Source organism: Zosterops lateralis (assembly GCF_965231275.1).
Source record: "Zosterops lateralis genome assembly, chromosome: 1".
NCBI classification, from domain to species: domain Eukaryota; kingdom Metazoa; phylum Chordata; class Aves; order Passeriformes; family Zosteropidae; genus Zosterops; species Zosterops lateralis.
The window spans coordinates 49,893,127-49,918,059 of record NC_139762.1 but is presented as its reverse complement, the minus strand read 5'-3'; the positions used below and the strand labels follow the sequence as shown (position 1 = coordinate 49,918,059).

Sequence of the window (24,933 nt, the reverse complement as noted above, 5' to 3'; positions counted from 1 at the left end):
ATGTTGAAACCACAGGGTTTCTGGCAAGATCTTTTCAGAAGCCAAAGCTGTAAATCTGTAAACTGGCATTGCCTGTTCCATGAACCTGAGCTTCTGCCTTTTCTCTCTTTGCTATTGTACCTCTTTCTGAAGAGGATTGCTTTCTCTTGCTGGCCTTAAGGGTGATAATGTAAATACCTGACTGGTATTTCATAGTTGAATGTCTTCCTTTGTTTCTTCAGCAGTTAATTGCAATGTGTAACACATTGGTGTATATCAGTACATATTTTAGGATGGGTTTTAATCTGTCTTTCACATGACTAGGGAAGTGACAAAAGTTATAAAGCTTTACGTGTTTCACTTATTTCTATAAGTGAGCAGAAGTTGAGGTTATTTGGCACTCCAGTGCTTGGAGCTTTGTGCAACAATGTGTAATGGTTTCATTGGCTTTTATAACATGCATTCAATCATTAGGCCTTTTGACTTCTACTTTATACTTATAATTGGCATTTTTCTTAATTTCCTTTTGAAACCATGGCAACATAGAGTACTGAACGCAATCCATAGCATACTTAAGGCTTCTTTTTGTAATGTATTGTATTTATTATTATGTATTTATTATTAAGTTCTATTCAACTTAACTGTGTTGCCTGACACCAGACAAAATTGCAACCAACAAAATGGGATTAATGTATTTTTATTAACTACAAATATGCCTATATTCAAACATAAATATATATGTAGATTAAATACATAAAAATATTTTCATATAGCCATTTATATATATTCTAATTATATTATATTATATCTATTATATGTGTTTATAGATTCTCTGTAGTATTAGGGCAGAAGGATAATGCCTCTGCCTTAATTTTCTACAGAAGGGCTTCCAATAATGAGAAAAAGGGCATGTGGATCTGACATGAAAAAATAGCCATTCTTTAGAGTCAGTTAAAAACAGACTGTGTCCAGACTTGATTGAAAACTGAAAATCTTGTCCATAGGTCTTGCAAGATTTTAGACAGAAGTGCAGTTTATAGCAGAATGAGTGTACTTGATAAGACTTTGTCTATGTAAACTTTTCTCAGTTGATGTTGCTCTCCTAAGTCGACTAATGCACAAAAGAAGTCATCAACAAAGCATTTGTATTCCGGCATATTTTCTGATAAACACAATCAGAGAAACTTTAGGAATGTTCCATTGTTGATAAGGAAAACTAATAAAATTATATATTAAAAAGTATAAAATCATATGGTACTGGGAGCTCTCAAAGGATCTATCTAGCCTTTGTGGATTTTGATAGGGGAGACTTGGCTGGAATATGAACTTAGAAAACTTACTCAGCATTAAAACAAGCTTGATATGAATTGTCTCTGAATTTGGAAAATATAATTGCAATTTCTGAGCAGCACAGTATGTGGGGCATATCTCATAGTGTATGGTGGTGCTTTTTTGATTTTGTTTTTTTAATCTTTATTGCTTTTGGTTTTGTTTTTTCTGAAATGAAGAATTTTGCTTCAGCTGCAGGCTGGTTTTGTTTCAGAGACTGGCCTTAGGAAAGTGGGAATAGCTGCAATGTTTAATTATGGTAATCAAAAGAGACTTTTTGAGGAAAATAAAGTATTTTTTTTTCTCTGTCAATTCTTTTATGAAAGCTTTTTGCTGTTTTGCAGTCAATGTTTTTCTGCTAAAGCAATTCTAGTTGTTAAGCTCAGGTCTGTTTCATCAGTGTAATGCTGCTTTGCTCTTAGCAATTATTTTCTTTCAGGATTTGCCAATTAAGCTATTGCTAGCGAAAATGCGCACCTAATTTGTCAAGAAATGGCAGGATGAAATATAGGGGCTATTATAGAAATTGGGAAAGAAAAAAATCAGGATAAGCACATGTGAGACTCAGTGATACTTGGTCAGTTCCTGATGCATTTTCATCTGTTTATGCCTCTGTCCCCTGCTGATGTTGGAAGAAGTGTAAAGCAATTTCTCATGAGTTAGGGGCCATCTATTTCTTGAGTGTTATGTATTTTAAAATACTATGCTAGTAGTATACAAAATTGTTTTGTTTCTTTTGTTTAGGGATGTTGTGGGCTTTTTTTTTTTCCCTTGGACTCAACTGCTTTGTGTTTGGTTATTAGTGGATGATGAAAGATGGCTTAGCTAGCTGCTCATTTATTACCTGCAGTCTACTTAGACTGAATTCTTCAAAGGCATATGCTCAAAATGCAGATGCACAGTGCTTGGGTTTTCTAGTCAAGTCCTTAAGCTTTAAGAGGAACTGAGTAAAATAAGTTGATCTTGTAGTTCTGTGTGTAAAGCAAAATGGGTGTAATCTGTAGCTACTTGAGAGAAATGGCAGAGAGGAAAGCATTGAAGGAAGAAAGAGTAGGGATGGCTTGACTTAGTAGAGCCAGAAATGTTTCAAGAACTTCTGCATTAAACTCAATTATATGCATATATTCTATAAAAATTAGCATTAACTGTATATTCTACTAGATCTCATTATGCATAAAAGTGTATCATGACATCATACCAGCAGCTTTAATTGTCTCACTGAGCTGGTGCTGGATATCTGTAGCCTCATCAGTTCAGTCCACGATGGCACCCAAACTGGCTCTCTGCAGTACCTCTGATTTGTCCTCCTCTGTGGGGAGCCCAGGTTCATTTATGCTGTGCTGTTGATCAGGGTTTCGTATTGAAATGATATTATTCCTTCTGGGATGTCCTTGTGTTATTCATTGTCCTTAAACTGGTTTTGGATTTTCTGGAGATGGAGCTCCTCCTCTAAGCGCATTCCCCACTATGTGTTGATGGGTGCAGGAACATCTGTGTCCAGAGTGTGGTCTTGGTGGGAAGTGAAGAAATGATGAAGCAGCCTATTGACAAAAAAAATATGAACTAGAGGTGGATAGTAATGGAAATAATGCAGACCTGTTTAACTGGCAGCTAAAAGGAATGGGTGGGCTTCCTTAAACCTAACAACAAATGATGAGGTGATGTACAGTTATTTCCCACAGGAAGACAAAACTGTGGTGAAATAAAGAAAGCTAATTAAACTGGAGGGCAATTATTGACACAGTAAGGAAAATGTACAAGTTATTTGATTTGTGTGATGGGGTAATGGAGATGGTGTCCTGGCAAAGCAGTGAGATTCTTGAATATCCTTACAGCAAAATTACTAAAGCATCCTCCCTAGACATCCTCTAGTTGTAAAATAAAGCTGTTGGTCTCTAAAGAGGATTTTGTGATATAATTATCTTTGATAGCTGAGAAATAGACCTGATTATCTGGGAAGATGAGTTTAAGTCCCTCTTTCCATTTGAACTGTGCATTTGCCCATGCGGGCTATTGTTTTCATTACGGGATTTAAGGAAAATGACTTTTGTGTATTTCAAAGAGACGTATGTGCATTGAAGATGGCTAGCAGCCTTGCTGTCTCTCTCTTTGGACTCATGAGTGTTATGGTGTTTTCCACCACCTAACAGTGAGACCAGTTAATTTAATGACTTTGATTTTAGGGAACTTTGTCAGGTTTTGTTGAGGAATAAGAGAAAATTCAACCTGTGTGTTTGAAATGCATGAGGCAGTGTTGAAGGCTGTTCTAAAGCAAACAACTTATTCCAGGAGTGCTGATTTGTACATCTGATTAGCTTGTTAAAAGTTTGGATGTTACTCAGTTCCCACTAAAGTTGTGTGATTGACATTTATTAGCCAGATCACTCAGCCTCGTATCTTTTCATGCTTATCCTAGAAGACTTCAAATGATCATTGTGACAGATAAAAGAGCATTTTTTTTTCCAAGCCTTTTCTTAAGTATTAAAACAAAGCAGACTCTCCCTACAGGCCATCTATATTTATTTTTCTGGGTAAAGCTTCTAGCTTTGCAGAAATATAACAGGCTTGAGGGACCATCATTATTATTTGGCTGAAGATGATGACATTGACATGAGGTCATCTGACAGGGGATTAAAATGGAAAAATATTGGTGGCAATCTGTTAGAAAAAAGAGGATCTCTTTGAAAAAAGGAATCAGGTGTAAACCACAAAAAGTTGATTTGCTTCTGGGATTTTTCTTTGGTTGTTAAACTGTTCTGGAGAATCTTTGTTATTATTTGTAAATACTGTGTTTCACATGCAGATTGGGTGAAAGCCAGGGTCATTCCAAGGTAGATGTTTCAGCTGGGAGGCTGCTCCTTATCATCTAGTTGCCTCTTTTAAGAGGCAACTGGGTTTTTTTTGTATAGGATTTGAAATCTAGTTTAGTGTGTTTCAGTCTGCCCTGTTTTCATCAAATTTGGCTGCCACTGCCACTGATGGTTGATTTCTGGCCTGTTTAAGCTGGGTCAGGGACCTCTACGCTGTTGCTTGTGTGCAGATGCTCATGTTTTTTTAACTCATGGGAAAAAAACAGTGTCTGCTGACAGTCTCTGGTTAAGTGCTATCAGTAAATGAGTCTAAATAACCTTTTATCTGCAAAGGTCTGTGGCACGTAGGAGCAGAAAATGTAGGCAATCACACTATTTGTTATTTAGCGATGATGAAGAGGGGACAATGTGAGGAGGAGGAGGAGGAGGGAAATAAAATAAGACATCAAACACTTCAATTAAAAATTTTTGCACTTTTTTTTAAGGTTTAGTCTTCAGTCTTGTAACAACCAATGAACTTTAGGATTCTGTGCATTTCACAGCCTTAGGGATGGTTTTTTTTTTCATATTAAAGCATTTTGATATGAGAACTGGTATGGATTATTATCCTGCTATGCTAATACAAGCCACACTTGGCTTCCAAGTGCATTTGTGTATTGCTTTGGGAAATGTGGGAAAACAGTGAAAAGGAGCACACAGTCTAATGACGTAAAGACTAGGACTAGAACTAGTCCTAAAGACTGGGAAATGGAGAACTGAGTAGTAGTTTGTTTGATCCAAAACTGTAGGATTTATTTTACTTGGCTTCTTTGTGTTTGGTAGTGGTGTTGTCTGGGGTGTTTTGTTGGTTTTATTGGGTCTTTTGGTTTGTTTTGTCTTTTAAATAATATGTTTTATATCATGAATGTTTTCTTTGAAGCCACCAAAGAGTTGAAACTTTTGTTTTCATTATGAAACCTGAGATTTTCTTCGATTTTCTTAATGGTAGAAACCAGGATATTTATGTAAATGTCAAATAACAGGAAGCTTATGATTTAAGACAAAAATCTGGCAAAATTGAGGGTTGTGTCTACTGATAAGATAATGCTAGAGTCCATTTCCAGTGCCTTCCAGGAATCTGACAAGTGAGGTGGTAATAATGAGTCAAATATCTCTTGATTCATATGGATGAGGTTTATATTGCCTAGTGGAAATCCCAACTGACGATTCTGCTTCCAGCTCATGGAGTCATACCTGCAAACCACTCATGAGCGTGGAGAATCATGATGGGATGAGAAGGCTCCTGGCTTATAGATATGGCCAGTATCAGCAAGTATTCAGTATCAAGATCTATTCAAGCTTTGGAATGACTTTTACCTCTATGCTTGGCAGATTTGTTTGGAGAAAAGGCCTTGGATTTTGCTCTGTCAGAGTTCTGTCCTACCTTCTGCTGCCTGCTTGTGGTTAAGAGTATGCTCTTTGGCCTTAAAGCCTGCTCATCTTCTCTCTGAGAGGACATGTGTGATACTGGGAGCAGAATGATCGTGGAATGCCTGCTTCACCATGTATTCCTATGAGGCCATCAAAACACCTCATCCATAATATAGAAGGGACTTCTTCACCTGTAATGGCTTCTGAGGGTTTTGTCAGATGTGTCTCTTGAGTTTCAGTTCATGGAAAGCTCTCAGGTGCTCGTTGCATTGGGCTTTCTAGCATCTTTGCTTGCTTTTCTGTTCCGTTTTTTGACAGTTTGGGGTATAGTTTTTAAACTCTTGCATTGAATTAATTGTATTCCTTCCCACAGACTTTTCTTGGAATTTGCGTGGTATGTGTTGTATGAATGTATGTGACCATCCACGCCTTCTTCCATCCCTTTCTCTTCAAGCTCTGACTGTAGTTGTTCATGCTCAATAGTACCTTCAGCTTCTAAAAAGAAAATCCTGTTAAAAGTAAAAGAACTTAAGAAAAAAAACCCTCAGCATTCCCATCCCACAGTGCATGCTGAGCAGCTGGTGCTTATGAATTCTATACAAACAGATTATATTTCTATTAAAGTGGATCTGCAAGTGACTTGGTAGGTCCCTGTATTTTCTGTTGTATTGCTGTGTGCAATACTCAAGCTGCTTTAAGGAATTAGGGGCTGAAATTTTGTTGCAAGCTCCTGTAGACTGCTCAGATCCCAACACCCTATGAAATTTTGCTCACTCGCATATCAAGAAGGTGGTTTTTGCCTAGCAACAAGCTTTGTGGTTTCTACCTGAGGATCAAAAACAGAAATGCATTTGTTCAGCCTTTTGCATCACTTCGATTCTGAAGGTTTTGACAGTCAAATCATCCCTGACATTTCTGTGGATGCGCAAGAAAGGGAATAATCCTGTATGTTTTTCCATAGCAGTGCTGTCATTGCAGCACCGACAATAGTAAAAAGTACATTCATCACTGAATAACGAGATATCCTGGAAACATATGAGAAACAGAGACATATTTCCAACAAAAATGCCTCACTTTCAATGGCTATTTTCTGACTGATTCCTTTTTGCTATTTATACTCTCCCTGAAATATTTTATGGAAACCTGAGTCCCTCTCAAAACCCACCCAAACAACCAGAAGTATATTTTACGTGTTATAGTATGTAAACGATTAGTCATCACTTGTAAATTGCTTAATAAAGGAGGAGGAAATCTATATTAAGGGCAGGTGAAGAGCTCGATTTGATTGCTATATGTCTCACTTCTTCGTGTCTTCTTTTTTGTTTCCCAGAAGATAATTATGAAGGATTTATTTACAAAATCATCCTAACAGACATTGTTGTTCTGCGTTTGAGGATGGTAGCTGTACATTGTAAGACTATTTTCCACTTGCTTGTGTTTTCTTGGGGAAATTTATGGATAGCTTTTTCTGGTTTAATTTAAGATTCTGTGGTTTTCTTGTACTTTGCTGGTGAAAAATGATGTTGTGTTCAGAAATCTTAAGCATAAAAATACAGGGAACACATTTTATAATGGAATTTGTCTTGAGCAGAGCATGATAAGATGATGTTGAGCATCTGTGCACAACACCAAGTCTTGGCAGATCTCTTCACTTGCTGCATATGATACCCTTTGGTTGGTTGGTGTACTGTCTGGTTTTTGTTTGGCTCTGTTTGTTTGTCTTATGGATAGTTAATTCACAACAAATGATCACACTGGAGAATTCTAAAATAAATTTTGTGCGTGTTCTGATTTTGGCACAGTTATCTGTGTCTCTGTTAATTTTGGAGGGTTTTGATTACAGCAGTCTATTTCCTGGATGGCTGTTTTCCAAGTGAAACCTTCATGCACTGTACTTCTTGGGATTTTTGGTTTGGGATTGATTTTGATTGATTCCCCCTCCTAAACCCTCCCCCCATCTCTCTTTTGGAATTGTGAGGTAAACAGGTCATGGAAGATTGTTATGAGGAAAGGATTTTGAGTCAGTGGTGTATTCACTCTTTGCTCCCTGAGTATTGGCTCCATAAGTTAATTTTGCATGTGCTTGAGTACTTGGCCATAGTTTTCCATGGTGTTCTTCCACTCCCATTGTGAGCCTATGTTTGTAATGAGCTAGAATTTCCAAAAATAGCCTGCAAGAAATACCAAAAACCTAGTGGGAAGACTTACTTTGTATTACTCTCTACAAATTATTAAGTGGTTTGAGGAAAAGAAATAGTTGCATTTATAAATTTGCAGGATGTCAGTGATAGTTTACAGAACTGCCTGCTGGTCTCCTCTGTGTGCCAGAGCTCCCAGAGAGAGCAGGACTGGAATATTGCGAAAGGCTAAACTCCACTTCTGGTGCAGCAAATTCAGCTCTTTTCACATGGCAAGTTCCAGTGTGCTGACACGTGCTGTAAGGCAATTACAGGCGTGCACATTGTAGAACGCACTGCAGAAACTAGGAGTCTAATAAAATCAAAAAACCAGAATATCATCTCCCGTTATTGTTGCTTGGCTTCCTTCCCCCTCCCCAGTGGAATGATATGTGCTTTCTATTTGCTGGTTTTGTGTGTCTGCACTGACAGCTTCAACCATGACTCACGTACAAGTCTTGAGAAGAGCTGCCTGTTGTACCAAGGCAGTTCAGCACATGGCCATGGCCTGTAAATCAGCCTGTCTCATCCTAAAATGCTCATTTTCTGTTAAATCATCTATTCAGTTGGTAAATGCAATCCTGATGAACAGCAGAAATTGCATTGCTGAGGCAACTCTTTCTTTAGGTTTATTTCTCAAACCATAACCTGGAAATCTCATTTTTCCTCCTCACAAAATGCTTCAGAAGAATTTTTTTTTGTGGATGTTGTTCAGGGAGTAGCATTTCTTCCTTCTCCTCCTCCTCATCCCATTCTGGATCATTTCAACTTTTATTCAGCTTATTAAACGAACATCGCGATTCACTACTGTGGTAAAGCAGGTCACTTTCTAAAAGCACCCGCCTCTATTTTTTCAATAGTGTTTGACTGTTGAAGTTTTAATTGGAGCAGAAGCCATAGTTAAAAAGCAGGCAAATCTTTTCTTCTCATACCCTCATTGATTTCTGTTGAAGCAAACAGATGAGCTTATGTATAAATATGTATATATGCTTTTTTTTTTAATGAAAAGTGCTGGAATTCGCTAAAAAAGGTTAAAATTGAAATGAGTAATCTTCAGTGCATAATGCAATTGTTAATTTTAGCTCCTTGCGTAGGAGCTGTTATGACTTGAACAGCCGGCTCTAGCCTTCATTAGAGAAGAAGCAGGCAGTTTTGAGACAGGTGGAGCTGGATCAAGCTGTGAAAGTGACTTGCTGGAAACTGGTCATTAGTGTTAGAAATCTGGTCCTGTCCATTGCATCCCTCCCTTGTGCCGTGGCCGTTGCCGGTGTTATTTATTTTTCATCTTTTCCAGGTTGGCTATGGTGCGTCAAGCTCTGCGAAGGACCAGCATGGAGATTGGCACTCTGAACTGTTAATGGGGACATGGGACTCACGTTGCCGTTGATCATTTGTGTGGACTTAACCAGCAAAGACCAACAGAAGACGCTAGAAAGGCGGTTGGGATTATAGCGATTTTTCAGGTAAATGGCTTCTTGGGCACAGCTGATCCCAGCGTAATTGTTTTTGTGAGCACTGTGTGAGCATGTAGATAAGCTGCAGGTTGATCTGCTCACGAGAAGCTTGTGCATGCACGTGCATTTCTTGATGAAAATCCTTATCAAATTAAGGGCTATTTAATAGACCAGTTAAAGGTCTTGTCACTTATGTTCTGGATTTTCATCAAAGCGGTTCAAGTTTCAGTTGTAACTGCAGAATAGCCAAAATCATTGGCCTTCTTGGGGAGAGTGATGGAAGAAATGAGAATCACAAATTAGCTCACAGTAAGGCAGGTCAAGTTCCAGGTTAGTTTCATATACCATTCAGTTAATTTATGAACCTTATAGCTTGATTTTTAGTGAAATTCACAGTCCTTCTCAAACAGGAAGATTATATGGGAAATTTTATTTGCTTACAGTGTGAAAAGAAAAAGCAGAAACTGGAAGAAGTAAGTGTTTATAATTCAGTATGCCTTAGATTTTTTTCACTTAAAACTTGACTTAAAAAAAAAAAAAAAGGTAAGTTATACTGGTTCTGATGAACGCTTAATTTCAAACTGTAAAAAGAAAGATGGCAAAGTGTGATTTTGCTTCACAGCACCCGTTTTGCTGTTGTAAGGTGACAATGTGTTGCAAGAGACCCTTCTTGAAATAAATTCATATTTCAAATACAAATTTTGTTTTTCTTGAAGATGCTTCTTAAACTAAATGGATGGGGAAAGAAAAGTTAAATTATTCATGAGTCTTCTTTGACAATTGATCAGTGGGGGAGTCTTCAGGAGGAGCTGGGGGCAGAGAAAGAGAGAGAAAAGAATAATAGGCTTTAACTCTGAAAAGCCTTTAAAGCTTCTGTACAACAACCTCATTGTAAGCTGAGACAAAATGCAGTTCAATTGAGATTTCTTCAGTAGAAGTACCTGCCAAGGGCTTTCTGTACAGTTTTTCTAGTAGAAAGAATTTTTCTACATAGACGAGTGACATAGGTTTTGGGAAGAGGCTTAAGATTTTAATAATGGAGCTGTTGGTTTGATCCCTGAAAATGTTGATCCTGAGAGCTTTATTGCCAAATTTAAAGTTCTTGCTTATCTTGAATTATTACCTCCTAAAAAAAAAAGATAAATTTGTATTTATAGTGGTAGTGAGCACCGTGGCTTCTGCTATGGATAAAACCTACAGCTGAATACTAAATCAGTGTTGTTGCTTATGCTTGGTTTTCATTTCCATTTGTTTGGCTATTATTTTTTATTAAAATAAAAGAAAAAAAAAAGAGAGAGAAAAAAAGAAAATTAGAGGAGGGGAACACTGAGATGCCAGAGACCTAGAATGAGTCCTTTTTGCCTGGTCCTATTGAGCTTTGTGGCAGAGAGTTCTTCACTGTCCCTGCCTGAACCTTGGCAGTCTTAGGGCTGGGCTGGGGAGTCACAGCACCTTACCTTAAATCTACTGTCCAAAAAGCTGTTCACATCTGCGTGCTTAACCTGACACAATTCTGCTGTTACCCAATATTGTTGATTCAGTACATCTCTTCAGCTGGGACATACATAGTTTTCCACTCCTGAGCTGCACATTATTGTTTGTTTATCAAAGGAACTGAAATTGGGAATTAAAAAAATAAATTTCACTCCCAATGTTTTTTTTTTGTTTTTTTGTGTGTGTGTGTGTGTTTGTGTCGTGGTATCTTGACCTTTCAGGTCACCAAATCTTGTTATTTTAATTTCTGTCTGGAAGAATGTCTGAGCAAGGTAAATTGAACCAGGAGACAGCAGAGGAAGCTGCAAAAGAGCAGGACACTGCCATCTCTGAAGCCAACCCGGACAACTGTGTTCTTAATAAATCTGAAAGCTCAGAAGTAGAAGAGGAGAAGCTCAGTGATTCCAAGACAGAGCTGCAGGTAAGACAGGAATAGTGAATGGGCATGTTAAATATCAATGTATTACCATTGCTTTGCCATTTCTGTGAGTTCTTTCATTGCCTACACTTCCCCTATTTTTTTCTTATGATTTTGAGACTGTTTTTATTTTTTACTTTTTAAATTTTTTATTTTTTTATTTATTTTGGGTTCTTTTTATTTCACTATAAAATAAATATTGTTATTTGTTATACCTTTCAAGCTCTTTAGGCTGCTGTCCGTGTTATTACTTTCTCTGAGAAGTTAATTTCTAGACATCTGTTTTAAAGCTGGGTGAGATATTTGACTGTTTTCCCTCTTTGGGGATTTAGAAAACTACCTTGATCTCATGAATTTACAGGTAATACTAATGTATAATTACTTCATGTGTGGTTTGGTTTGTAGGTGTTACTGCCAACAAAAAGTTGTTATGCAAAGCCTAAGAAGGTAATTTGATAAGAAGACTTTATCGGATGAGGGGTTTTTAATCCTTTTTGCTCAATCGAAAAAAAAAATAAAGGGGGAGACTACAATTTAAGAGGAATTTGGAGAGGGGGAGCATTTACTTAAGTATGCCTTTTTTTACATTTTTATTATATGCAAAATTACAGAACAGTGTGTAGTGTTTTTTCTTGTTTATACCTCTTTGTAAAGTGAATGAAAATGAGCAGAGATGATTCTTGGTTTTCCCTGCTTTCCAAACTGGGTTTGGGGAAGTTGCTATTGCTGTCAGCAACTGATTTTAAAACATCAGTTAGAAGTGATTTTGTCTGTTTATTGGTAATGCTCTCATCATGTCCACTGTCCACTGAAGTGATAACTGCTTCTCTTTTTTTGCTATACCCAGAAACGAGGTGCAAATCAGCAGAAAAAGAGATCCAAGGTAAGGATCCATCTCTGTTTGGAGTTGCATGCCACAATAGGATGAAGAATTTCAGTTAAAATGTCTGTCTACAAGCAAAATTGCATTATTTCTTCACTTTTCTCGCTGAGTTTTTTTGTTGCGTTGAGGGTTTTCTCTTCCTCCCCACCCCATAGTCCTTTTACACAAAGGCAGGGAACTAGTGTGTCAGGCTTCCCTTTATCCATCATAATCTTATGCTGCTGGGCTTGCTGTGTCCTTGTGTTAGATAGCATGTTAGGTGCATTCTGTGGACCACTGGAAAAGGAAAATGCTCGCTCCTTTTGCTTTAGTAATTAGTGTTTCTGTTGGAATTTTTTTTAATGGAATAATCTTGACATAAGAAAACAGATTGACTAGCTCCCTAAGTGGGGAACGGTCGAGGGCACGTATGGGAAGGAGCTTCTAGAAACAAATAAAACCCCAAGAAACTTTTTTGAATTTCTCAATTGCAGATCTATAATACACAATACACGCACATTTTATTCTCCATGTTTCTTGGATATACTACTACTAGAAGAAGGGGAGGGACTCCGAGAACAAACAAAAAAGACCCCAAACCAAATGACAAAAGGAACCCTTGAGTTTATGTTAAATTGCTTTCAGTATTGGACTATCTGTTCTTTGCTGTTACAATTTTTGGTGGAAGCAAGTGAATTGTAGGAAAAGTGAAATGATAAAAGCAAAAAGAGACCTACCACCTTCCCTGTGTGGCAAATGTCTTGCTGCTTAGAATCCTTTTTTATCCATGTCCAAGGCAAATGCATTTTTTTTGGACTGGGTGGGTAGTAGTTATCTGGGAACAGCTAATGTGGGCAGCTTATGTGACTTGGGGTCAGTAGTAGTGTTTTCTGTTTTGTTCTCTCTCTCTCTTATTCAGTCAGGAGCTAAGGGAAAACTCGTACGGAGTCTTGCTGTGTGTGAAGAGTCATCGCCTCGCCCAGGAGCAGAAAATCTTCATGACAACCAGGTACACTTGCCGTCATTGCTGTTAGCTGCATGGTTGACCTCCATCTTCAGTTGCATGATTGTGTTATTAGTTGGGCATTTTACATTGTCTTTCTTGGGGGAAAAATTACATCCGACAATGAACGTGTTTTTATGGAGTTACTGGTTTGGCGTGAACTTTAATTTGAAATACTAGTTTTATACTATATCACAGGGTGTTGTTTGCTTTTTTTTCCAGACCCCCTGAAAATTTCAGCAAATGGAAAAGAATTCAAAAGAATTCAGATTTTAAAATTTTAAAAATAGTAACAATTAAAAAGAATATCAATATGTTCTTTCCTCTAAAGCTATCTCTTTCGAGGCTGCACCAAATACAGTTATGAATATGCTCTTGATTTGTGGTTTCTCTAAGACTTCACTTCACATCAGTGTCCCCCTTCACATAAAATTCAAAGGTCCTCTGCTCTCTAAAATACCTTGGTAGAGCCAAGGATGCCTCCTCCTGAGTGGCATTCATTTTTTAACTCTTGGTGTAAATTAAACTATATCAAAAAACGTGTATTTGAGTTTATCTGTACTGGTAGTGTTGTATTCCCAACAGCTGGTAGAGTTCTGTCCTCTGCACTCCTCACCTCAGACAATGACACTGGTGGCAGTCTTTGTAGACCAACTTCAAAAGTACTCCAAAAAGCAAAAGTTAAGCCTCAATTACTCCTCTTTGCTTGCCTAGTGAGAGCAAGGCTTAAAAAAATCCCAGCTAACTAAAACCCAAAATATGATGAACATGGGCTATAATTTATGAGATATTTATGTGCAACTGAAATCAGCCATCGAGAGAGCTTGAGTAAGTGACTTCTTGTGAGCTTAGCACAAAAATAAAAAATGACATTTAAGTGTACTTTCTCACTGTTTCTATTGACTTGAAATGAAACAAATCTGTCTCTCCTGTTAGCTGTTAAGTAAGGAGAGGTTTTTCTATTTTTTTAATTTTATCGAAAGACCAAAAACCAAGTTGTTTAGCAGCAGGACATTTAAATGTTCTGCTGCTCTACAATGATGCTTATGCAGTAGATGGGCAGGTTATTTTATCAGTTGTTCTGTTGTAGGTAGACGCTTTCCGCTTGACTTGCACTACTCAAAATGCGTGGCTTTTGTTCCAATTTTGTTTGTATTTTCTATTGTTTAATGGAGAATGAAAAGGAGAACAGTATGAAGAGATTGTATTAAGCATTGCTGGTAGTTTATAATGTAATGCACAGGACCTGTACTAAACCACAGAGAGACTGGCAGGTGTTGAGGCAAAACCCCTATCCTTACCCCAGGCAGAAGAGGCGTTCCTGTTTCACACAGCCTTCAGTCCTACCTTACTGACCAGCCTCAGCAAAGACTTCTTTGACCATCTTAAAGTATTTATGGGAGATGAAATATCTCCTTTGACCCAGCATGTTTTCTAAGGAAACAATTGGCTTGGTGTAATTAATTTGATAGGAATTGCCCTTTTGCTCTTGCTGACCTTTTACTAATGAATGTGGCTCAACTTTGCCGTGGAAAGCTGGACCTGCAGTCTCCTCCTTGGGCTGGCTGAAGGACACAGGAAGTTTTGTGCCAACCAAATTGTTTTGCTTTTACTTCAGAGGAGAAGTAACTTATTTTTGGTTTGGAATTTTTAAAATTAATTTTTTATTTTAGTTTAATGGTTTATAAACCACAGGGAATTAATTATCAGAGAATGTACGGTACCTTGCCAGAACTACTGAGTATGGATTGTACTGCAGACTTGATGTTTGTACTTATATTTGAATACTTGCCTTCATTTTCCTGTATAAGGAAAAAACTTGTTTACCTGTATTACTTGATCTTGAGTGCTTATCCAATGGTTCACTATGTCCTTACTTAAAAGAAATGTTGCCTTTAATGTTATACTATAGACCAAGAAGTGTATTACTGCAATTTGAAAATCTATTTTGTTGTTCACTATACTTGTATCAATGTATTTATTAACATTGTATTTTATTATTGAGAAAAATAAATAAAAATCTAAGAAAATATACAGTAGCTTGCTTTCACGACTCTACAGCCCTTTTGTGTGTTTTTTCTAGTGCAAATACATCAGTATTACGTTACATGTAAAACAATATTTACTGTATGTTCATATATGTGCTTTTCTGTAAAGTCTGTCATTTTTGTAAGTGCATTTTTAAGAACCACTGTGAAGTTTAGGATTAATATCCTAGGAACAACCTGGCCAGTTACATTTTTCTCCTGTTGAAAAACTAGCAGCACAATCACTCTGCTCTGGGCAAGGCAGGGAATCAAGTTAACCTTTGGAGTCATTTGGCAATGGTTGATCCAAAGTTTGTTGTTTGAATGAGAACTCAAATTGCCGTTTGAAGTGAAAGAAAGCAGGCACAGCGTTAGTTCTCTGAGCAATACTGAGCAATTTAGGAAACAATTCTCAATCTATCCTCACCTCAAATGACCAGGAATTCCCACTCTTTCCCTCTGTAGGCTTAGATTTTGGGTAAGGCTGTCAGCCAGCACTAGCAGAAGTAAGGATTAAGGGTGGTAGGTCAGGTTAAATATTGGATCCAGGTCTTTGTTTCTCTTTTACAATGCTTTTCATCCCAAGTCTTTTGTGCCACATTCAAATTTCACTCAAAAGTCAGTAATGACTAAGCTGAGAAGTTACCAATTTCTGTCTTACTGTGGCATGTTTATGCTGATACCTTGTTTTGTTAGGATCTTGTCTTACATGTCTTGTGATGGCTGATTTGTAGTTCTTTAAAGAATTCAGAAACCTAAAATTTGTAATAATTACTGGAAACATCTTTTGAATTCATAATGGTTACTTAAAACCCATCCCTTACTTTAACATTTTCTATTGATCTTTTGGTGTGCTAGTGTTCTTTGAAAAATAGTGAAGGAAGGAAACTTACTAGCATTCAAGAAACTCCAAAATTCTCAAGTATTGGTGAATTAGGTTTTTATTAACATGATGTCAAAAAATTATCAAGCATGTAGGACTCTCTTCTATTAAAGGAAATTGCTTTACCAGGGGATTTTCTTCAGCTTTCTTCAAATGTGTTTTTTACACTACTTAAGCATATAGGGTTTTTTTACTCTAAAATAATAAAACACATAAGTATGCTTCCTTCAGTTTTGTCCAACCAGATCAGGATTTCTTCAAATATGTAAATTACGCCGTGGTAACTTAAAAAGAAAACAATTTGGGTTTTGTTAAAACAAAGCCAGTATAAAGTAATGTCTTAGGCAGGGAAAGCAAGTTCTTTAAAGAAAATTAGAAAATTAAATTCTCAGGTTTTATTAACTTTTTTAAGCTCAAGCATGTTTCAAAGCGACTCATAGTGTCTGAAATGCTGAATTTTTGAGGGTAAAATTTGTGAGGCCTTAGAGAAGTTCACTTAGTAAAACATCCTTTAAAAATCATGGGGCACATTTCCCCTCCTTTTGCGAAAGATACATCTACATATGTCCTGAAATATGAATTACCTGATAAGTTAGTGAGCTCTCTTGTATACAATGGAGTATAAAATTTACCGGCACTCTTCTACTATTAGAGCTGGAAAATTCCATCTACCTGCACTATCAACCTGCAGACTTTCTAATGAAAGGAAAAAAGTTTTATTTTTCAGATACCGATCCACTGATCATCACTAAATATATGTAGTATTAAATTATAGAATTAATTAAGAAAAGCCATGTGAAATGTGTTTCATTATTCTGAAAAGTCTTAAGGGAAAACTACTGAAGTGAAGAATAATATAGTCCCCTTAATAGAGGTAGCCTAAATGTTATAATATTCAAAATATTAGAGAAGAAATACCTACTTACCACTAGAATTTGGCTTCTAAGATATCATCATGCACCTGGCTAAAAAATGCCATGTTTCAAATAGGAAAGAAATGTATCTGGCTTCAACTTTCTAGCTACACATAGTTTAATGCCAATGTCTACAGGTTGGAAGCCATGGGAAGAGTACTGAATCTGGCCCATAATTTATCTGTCTTTTTTTCCCAACAGGAATCAATCCAACTACAGCTTTCAAGTTTTCCTAGCTTGCAAGAAGAAGATAAATCTAGTAAAGATGACTCCGAGAAAGAAAAAGAGAAGGATAAAAATAAAGATAAAAACAGTGAAAAAAGCAAGATCAGAATGCTATCAAAAGGTGAACTTAAAAATATTTATTATAATTATCATTGTAGAAAGGGTTGTACATTTTTACAAGGATGTATTTCTTTATTTGAGTATATGTACACAGTAGAAGGGTTTTCATACACTGAGAAAATTCAGAACCTAAAATGTGTATGCATAAGAATGTTTTTCGTACAAACATCAGGCTTTAAAGTGAAGGAACCTTCCAAACTGAGGTCTTCTGTTAGATTTTATTTGTTTTCTTTAATGTGAAATTGATCTTTTGAATGCTTAATTGTGTTTGTATAAACACATAATTATATAAATATATGTGTGATGGCATAATAACTGTATATAGTGCATAAGACATTAATACTCTTTTATCTAGATTAAATATATTGGCATGTAACTTGTGCAGTGTAGGCAGTAGAGGTAATCCTCTTTACTATTGCTTCTCTCTCATGGAGAATTTATCTTAAAATACTGTGAGGAAATTCATCCATGACATTTAACCTGCATTGCAATCTTCTATTATCACCGACCAAGACTTCTTCAGGAAAGATGCTTTGTCTAGATTTGGTATTGCTTTTTAAAATCTTTTTATTAATTCATGGTATAAAGTTGGATTGTAATCTCCCAAGAATAATCATTGCCTACCTGGGTGTGGATCTGCAGATGGTGTGAATTGTAATTTGGCTTCAATGGAGCTCTCACAGTTCACGCCAACTTGAGGATCTGTGTGTACATTTGAGTCAGGAGATAATGCTGAAAAATTAATTCTGGCTTCTGTCACGCATCTCTATTACCTGCCTACTCCTAAGTGTCATTGGACTTCAGTCTTTTAATGCAAATGGAATTCCCACTGGCATGATTTCTCATTTGCTGAGTGTACAGCATTAATTAAGTGATGCAAAGAGACATTGATGAATAAAACTTTCAACATTTCCTCATTTTGAAATGTTTTTTTAATGTGTTTTAAAGGAAGAGTTTGGCTGGGTCTTGAATGGTATTGAAATTTTCTGTGTTTTTAAATCACCAGCAGTTTCTGTCAATGTTTAGTTTTGATGCTGTGTTCTCATTAGAGTTGTACAGAGGAACAATGAATGTCCACTGATGCTTCAGAATGTGTATCTTTCTTGGCTGAACTCCAAATGACTATTTTCTTTTAGAGCATGTTCTTTCAGATTGTTGCTGTAAAATGGATTTTGATTTATAGCGTAGTTAATCGGAACTATTGAAATGAAATAAATGAGTGGAGGCTGTTTGTTTTTATTTTTCAGATTGCAGTCAAGAGTATACAGACTCAACAGGCATAGATTTGCATGAGTTTCTCATTAACACATTGAAGAATAACCCCAGGTAGGTATTTCCTGCATTACAGCTGACATTCCTGAAATTATGGTTGGCGGTCCTTGACTTCTCGTAACTGTATACTGTGTTTTATTTCTTCTGGAGATGGTTATGAGGGAAAACGTAAAGGAGGTAGGCTGTTAACTGAGAAAAATGCTATAAAAAGTCATCAACTTCTACTCCCCCATCCAGTCACCCACTGCTTAATTTCATTTTCAGTAACATCTGGTCTTTGTCCTTACCTTCTTTTACACGGCACTATGTGGTGATTGCAATAATATGTTATAACTATTGCGGTTGGAGGTTTGTATATGAATATAAAGCAGCTTTCTTCTAGCAATGCCGCACACAATTAAAATCTTGTTCTCAGGGCCAAATTCTGCTGTCAGTATTCCCATAGTTTTCATTTGGGGCTACAAGCCCATCTCATCATTAGATATTCCTTTAAACATACAAGGAAAGATCTGTAACACTTTTACATGTTGTGGTTTACAATGTTCATTTCAGTTGGATGTGTAAAATAAGTACCATGTATTTCTGCAATTATTCCCAGGAGAACTGGGAATAATTTGGTGCCCAGCAGCTTGCATAAACCCTTGTACAAATGATGCAAGGCCCTTCAATTGCTTTATCTGTGCAAAATGAGAACTTTCAAAAGAACTAAGGAACGATGGGACTCTGTCCAGCTTAGAAAGGTGTGAAAATATGCTGGGGAAACCTTTGAATGTTTTTGACAAGGGGGAGGAGGGAAAAGGAACCTTCCAGTGAAAACCAGAGCATTTTGCCTGAGAAATACTGTGGCATTTCCTCCTGGGAAACTTAGTTCAAAGGTGATATTCTCCATTGTGTTTTTTAACTAGATTAAACGTGTCCAGCTTTCTTGCAGCGAATCAATGCCTTGTGGAAGATACATCTCAGGAAAAATGTTGAAAATTTCTGTGGGTAGCAGCTCTTCTTGTGAAAGATCTAGCTTAGGTGGAAATCTCATTTTCCATCAAAAAAAGGGTGAAAAAAGACCAAAGCTATCCACAGAAGTGAGAGTCTTTCTGTGCAGCACATTGATTGGAGCCTGTTGTGGCTGGAAGCACTCTCAGAGCATTGTTGAGGCTCATAGAGGAGTGGAATCTGTATGTCAGTGAAGGTACAGAAAAGCAGGCGTTAGTTTTTTGCAGATGATCCAGGGTAAAAAAAAAAAAGCATGTTTCGTTTTTAATCAAGATGACTGACAACGCTTGCAAAGTAGCCTTACGAACATTGTTATATGAATATTTTCCTCAAAAGTGTCTGTTTGTAGTTGATGGTGCAAATCCTTGCATTTCTTTTTGACAGGGACAGAATGATACTCTTGAAAATGGAACAGGAAATTATTGATTTTATTAGTGACAACAAGTAAGTTGAGTTCCACACTTGGTTTATTGAGTCGCGTGTGTGTGCTGAAGTAAGAGTTATGTGGGGGATAGACTCATATGGACCACAGTGTTTCTGAGGGCTGTTACTGGCACACTGCAAGAGCAGGCTTCTATTTCCTGCCACATGGTAAAACTGCTTGAAATAAAGTAAATGTAAATGAAAACTTTTTGCCTTTCATTGTGTTGTAATTGTACTGGCTCTGCTCATTCAGATGCAAAAATATAATTAAAGCTTTTAGTGTAGAGGATAATCAAATACGTTATCTCATGGCTTTTCATTCGTGCTGTGTTATTCTAATGCATTGGAACATAAAACTGATCTTAGGTGGAGGGATTCTTGCTGCTATATGGTCTTAGTAATAAAATATTCCTGCAGCTTTAAAAGTAGAGTGTCAGAATAGCAGCAGAGGAAAAAATTATGCTGACAGGAAATAACCATTTTGTCAGTAATAGAGGAAAAAAAGGAGTATTTGCCCAACTAGAGCTTTCCAGAATTGCCCTGCATCTGACCTTTGAGAGAAAGGCAGAAAGCTGTTGCCAGTGTCTCAGCAAATCTGTGGGATTGGTTGTGCAGGGAGCATGAGTGTGTGTGGGGGACTGGGGGATGAGTTCTTCCCAACACACAGAATACTGACTAGGTGCCATGAAGCATGAGCTTTGTTTGTCCCAGTGTTGCACGTGGAAATATACTTATTAGAAAATCTAAAATTAATTATTTTATTTTTTCTTTCTTTCAGCCTTTCTGTAGCAAAAATTTATATGTAAATGTGTAACGGAGAAGTTTTCAGTGAGATAACTGTCCACTGAATTGTCAAATGTATTGATGTTTTCATTTGTTTATAGCTTAGAGGGAAATGTAATTATCAATGCTATGTGTTCCCTTTGTTTCTAGTAATCACTATAAAAAGTTCCCTCAGATGTCATCGTATCAGAGGATGCTAGTGCACAGAGTGGCAGCTTATTTTGGAATGGATCACAATGTGGATCAGACTGGAAAATCTGTAATTATCAACAAGACCAGCAATACAAGAATGTAAGTAACAGCACTGTTGTGTTTTTTCCTTGTTCCCTTTCTCAAGACAGGAACTGGTTTGTACCATGACTACGTGGTGTAATTTTTTTATGTATATACATTTTTATTTGTTTTTATAGCAGCAGTGAGTGCTGTTTATTGTTTTCTAGGTTGGGAAGGGAGGACAGGGCTCTCGTGATGAGGTTATCTAAGGCTATAAAGATACATGAAGAGAAATAAACCTAATTAGTCTCTTGCAAGAAAGCACAGTGTCTTGGAATGTTACTTTTCCTGATTCCTTAGTGCCCCCACTTTGCTACAGAAGTGAGCTGTTGTTTTGCAAGTCACCTGTTACCATACAGCTGCATCCTAAATAGCCCAAACATATTTGGAAGACTGCCCCTTTCCTTGTTCTGGCTCTGCTGGCTTCAAGAGTAATTTTCTGCCCAGACTGATTGTTTAGGATTTGGTTTCCCTTAACCACCTGCCACCATTCATTCCCTTTTCTTCTCTTCCCATCATGGTTCCATTTTATTTTCTCTTCAAATCTCACTGTTTGTATTTCACAGAAACACTGTAGTCAAATTCCTTCTGATGGTTGAAAATGCACTGTAAAATTCCTGGCAGGTTAAGCCTGTGCTGGCATAAGTTCTGTGCTTCTCCATGAATTGGTTAAAGCTGTAAAAGCTAAAACTGTATACAGCTAACCAAAACTCGATATGAGCTGCAGTAACGTGTCCATGCCTAATCACCATCACTTTTCCTGCCAAGTGCCACGTGTATTAAACATAGCCTTCTTCTCCCTCTCTACCTACAAACTACATAATGAAGAGGAAGTAATTACAACTGGGTAATGAAGTTTTGGTATCTGGTATTGGAACAAGAAAGCCCTGTTTGAAAATTGCGTATTTCCTGTATTCAATTAGTAGGAGAAATCTAAACATTTGTTTCATTTATATATCCAGTAGCTAGGTGAATTATTTATATTCAGTTGCACAGAGAATTCTTTTTAATGTTATTAGCTTCTCCTGTAGAAGGGTGGAGGGACTTGGGAATGGTGTTGTGCAGGGCTGGAAGTTGGACTCAGTGGATCCTTATGAGTTCCTTCCGACTCAGCTTATTCTGTGACTATCTAATTTTGCAAGATCAATACACATTGGTATTTGCTATTTCACTGAACCCTAAAAGTCTTTCACATGAGCTAGTAAATTTAAGATAATGGGCAATTTATTTTAGATTCTTTTCCTGGCCTGACCCTGAGGTACTTGGACATCTGTGAAACAGCACTTGGGCATTAATGTTTTTAAAGGTTTGAGTAAAGCATGCACTAACAGTTTGATTTTCAGAAGTTGGGAATTACAGTAGCTTGATAAAACATTCAGGCTGCAAAGTCTTAGCCTCAGGGTCTGATAATACCTGCCCCCTGTAAGGGCTATCTTTGGTTTTGAATAAGAAAAAGCTGGGTGTGCAGCAATCTGGTGCTCAGTTTTGAGCTGAAAATGAGTCCCCTCTTAAACAAAACACAATCAATCATATTTGAATACTCTTTAAGCATTCCTCTCTCTTTTATAGTCCTTCCTTTTCCCTTCACATCTGTGTCACTGATGTAGTGCGCCAGCTGCTACAGATCTTTCCTCACAGCATTGCCTTCTCCTGGTTGACTTGAAAATAGAATAATACTAACACATTAATATCTGTAAATGCCTTGCTGTGTGGTGTGGCTTTCATCTCAGAGATGGGTAGCACTGGAAGCACTGTTGGAAATGCTTACATGGTGCTTCTGGAGATGACACTGAAGCCTTCTTCAACAGTCAGAGCTTTATCTGAGTGCTCTGGTGAAGCTGTGGCTTCACGCATGATGGGAGTGGGCAAGCAAGGCTATTTGCTAGGTATAAACTGCCCTTTTTGCAAGCTCAGCAGGCAGAATGTTGAAGGGATGTAACAGATCAAATAGCCTTCTCAGCTGGGGTCTTGCAGACTGGAGGTGAGGCCATTAAAAATTGGTGCTGACACCATTCTTGTCTAGATATTCCAGAAATAAACACAGGGGTTTTTCCCTCTGTTGACTGTAAGTACAGCTATTTTGTAAGCACCACACAAGGATCAAGCTGCTGATTTTTTCCCTCTTCAGTGATTTGGGGGTAGGTAACTGGATTATATGAAGCTCGTATTGCCTTGTGGTTCTTCCAGTGTGTTATTTACATCATTTTGATATTACCATAAAATAAAGCTTTTGTGAAGTGTCTGTTTCTTTTCATAACTGGAGGAGATGGCATGTTTTTTTAAAATGTCCCTGGCTCTGACAGAAAATAGTTTGTTATTATCTAGCATGAATAAGGGCTGATGAGATTTTATTATCCTCAGCAAATATTGTGTAAGTTCCACATCTGAAAGCGTCCAATGTGATTTCATATGTTCTGCATTTCACTGCTCTCAGAGGAGACAGTTTTGTGCAGTTTCAAATCAACGCCAAATACTGGGAATGTGTTGACTCTATTAATTACTACTTGGACACTATCCAGAATACTGGAGAATCTGAAGAGTGTCTGAAACGCTGTTCAGTGTGGTTATGTTGTGCTGTAAGCCTAAACCTTGATAGCTTTATGTGACTTTATGGAGAGGCCCCACAGACAGATGTTCTGAAGATTTGCATTTTGGCAGTAAATTATCTCTTTATGGCATGTTGTTTCTAAACAGCTTTAGCTACTACTGTGGAGAGAGAAGAATATTCTTGCATACTCAGGAATTCATAAATTCTACACTGGCTGTGACTTCTGTGTATGTATGCTTGTTTGAGAGGAGCATATGACTCTGCAATGTTGCCCTGTGGGCTTGAATAAACAGCTTGTGTTTATTTCTTTAGCTGAGTGAGGGTTCATGTCACATCTCTGCTCCTGCTTGCAGGCGGTGAGTTCTTCTCTGGCTCCGGGCAGTGAGGTGTGTTTATCCTGTTCAGCAGAGACCTCCCATGCTCACTGCCTGCAGGTGCTTGGAGGTACAAGTGTCAAAAGAGTTAATGGTTCTGAGATGAAAGAGCTGATTGGAAAACTCTGGTATCAACAATGTTCCTTATAGGTGCCTCAGAAAGGACTACTGTGTGTCGATCGGGGGATGGAGCATATGAATAGAGCAGATCAGGGCATTTCCCTGCTTCCATCAGTTGGCTGTCTTAGGGCAACATGGATCCCCTTTTATGTACCTCTGCCTCTAAAGTACCTACTTTATGGAGGTTTGGAATATGAGAAGGTGTTTACTGAAGAAGTTGTAGCTGGAATTGGGGCTGCGACTTCTCTGTTCTTCTGTGCTGCTTTACATAGAGGGGAAAAAAGGTGGTGAAAAATTCCTTAGGATCTGAATCTCTGGGAGTGCAGTCTTGCAGCTTTCATGAACTCTGAGTGAAGCCTCTCTTAAAAATACAGTCACACAATAACGGCAGATTTTCAGACTGAAGAATATTTATAATGAAGAGCTTACTCTAAGAAGCTAAGATCTCTTTATTTTCTTTAATTTCATTAGAATATGAACAAGGCCTGCTGTTTTCAAAGCTTTTTTTCAAGAAATTAAATTCTAAAAGACAACAAGGACCTCAACCACCTAAGTTTGTTGACCTTAGTAAAACTAAGTTTCTGTATTCTAACTCTCATTAGTGAATAGTGAATTTTAAAAACAATTTTTCTTTTCATATGATTTTTGAAATGAAAAGTCCTTACAAAGTCCTGCCTAACTGAATCATCCAATTTTTGAAATCTTATTCTCAGCAGTATACATGAGAAGAATTGATTAGAAAATGAAGGAGGATTTTGTTGTTATTTTGTTTTCTACAAAGAGTTCAAGTACTACTTACAATGGGAAGTCTGCCTTGCTTAATATGAAATTGCTCTTGTGTCAGCATTCTAATGTATATTTGTCTGTCATCTGTGTCTGCCTGTCATCTGTCTAAAGATACACAGAAATGTATGGGGAACTTAAAGACAGTGAAATCCAATATAAAGAGAAGTTTGGAATTGAGGAATATGTTAGACAGGGCATCCCTTTTTGGAGCCAAAAATATGCGTACATGCCACCTTCTGTTCTGTGTGTTCCTCATAAT

At 37.4% G+C, this 24,933-nt stretch overlaps 1 protein-coding gene across 11 annotated transcripts in view; it reads left to right on the top strand.

The window, feature by feature from the left end:
- ARPP21 (cAMP regulated phosphoprotein 21) overlaps positions 1-24,933 on the top strand; it is a 286,537-nt gene that overhangs the window by 84,655 nt on the left and 176,949 nt on the right. For 8 of the 11 annotated variants that reach the window (XR_014592032.1, XM_083880833.1, XM_083880832.1 and 5 more), the window contains 9 exons: positions 9,000-9,168; positions 10,875-11,074; positions 11,477-11,518; positions 11,919-11,954; positions 12,853-12,942; positions 16,962-17,106; positions 18,353-18,431; positions 19,752-19,811; positions 20,724-20,864. Coding sequence is in view for 10 of the 11 variants with exons in the window: in XM_083880833.1 (XP_083736959.1) it covers positions 10,913-11,074; positions 11,477-11,518; positions 11,919-11,954; positions 12,853-12,942; positions 16,962-17,106; positions 18,353-18,431; positions 19,752-19,811; positions 20,724-20,864 (755 nt within the window). In the remaining variant the exon portion in view is untranslated. Of the gene's footprint in view, positions 1-8,865; positions 8,909-8,999; positions 9,169-10,874; positions 11,075-11,476; positions 11,519-11,918; positions 11,955-12,852; positions 12,943-16,961; positions 17,107-18,352; positions 18,432-19,751; positions 19,812-20,723; positions 20,865-24,933 lie in introns of those variants that run through there. The other 3 variants (XM_083880835.1, XM_083880836.1, XM_083880838.1) reach the window with 3 other exon arrangements.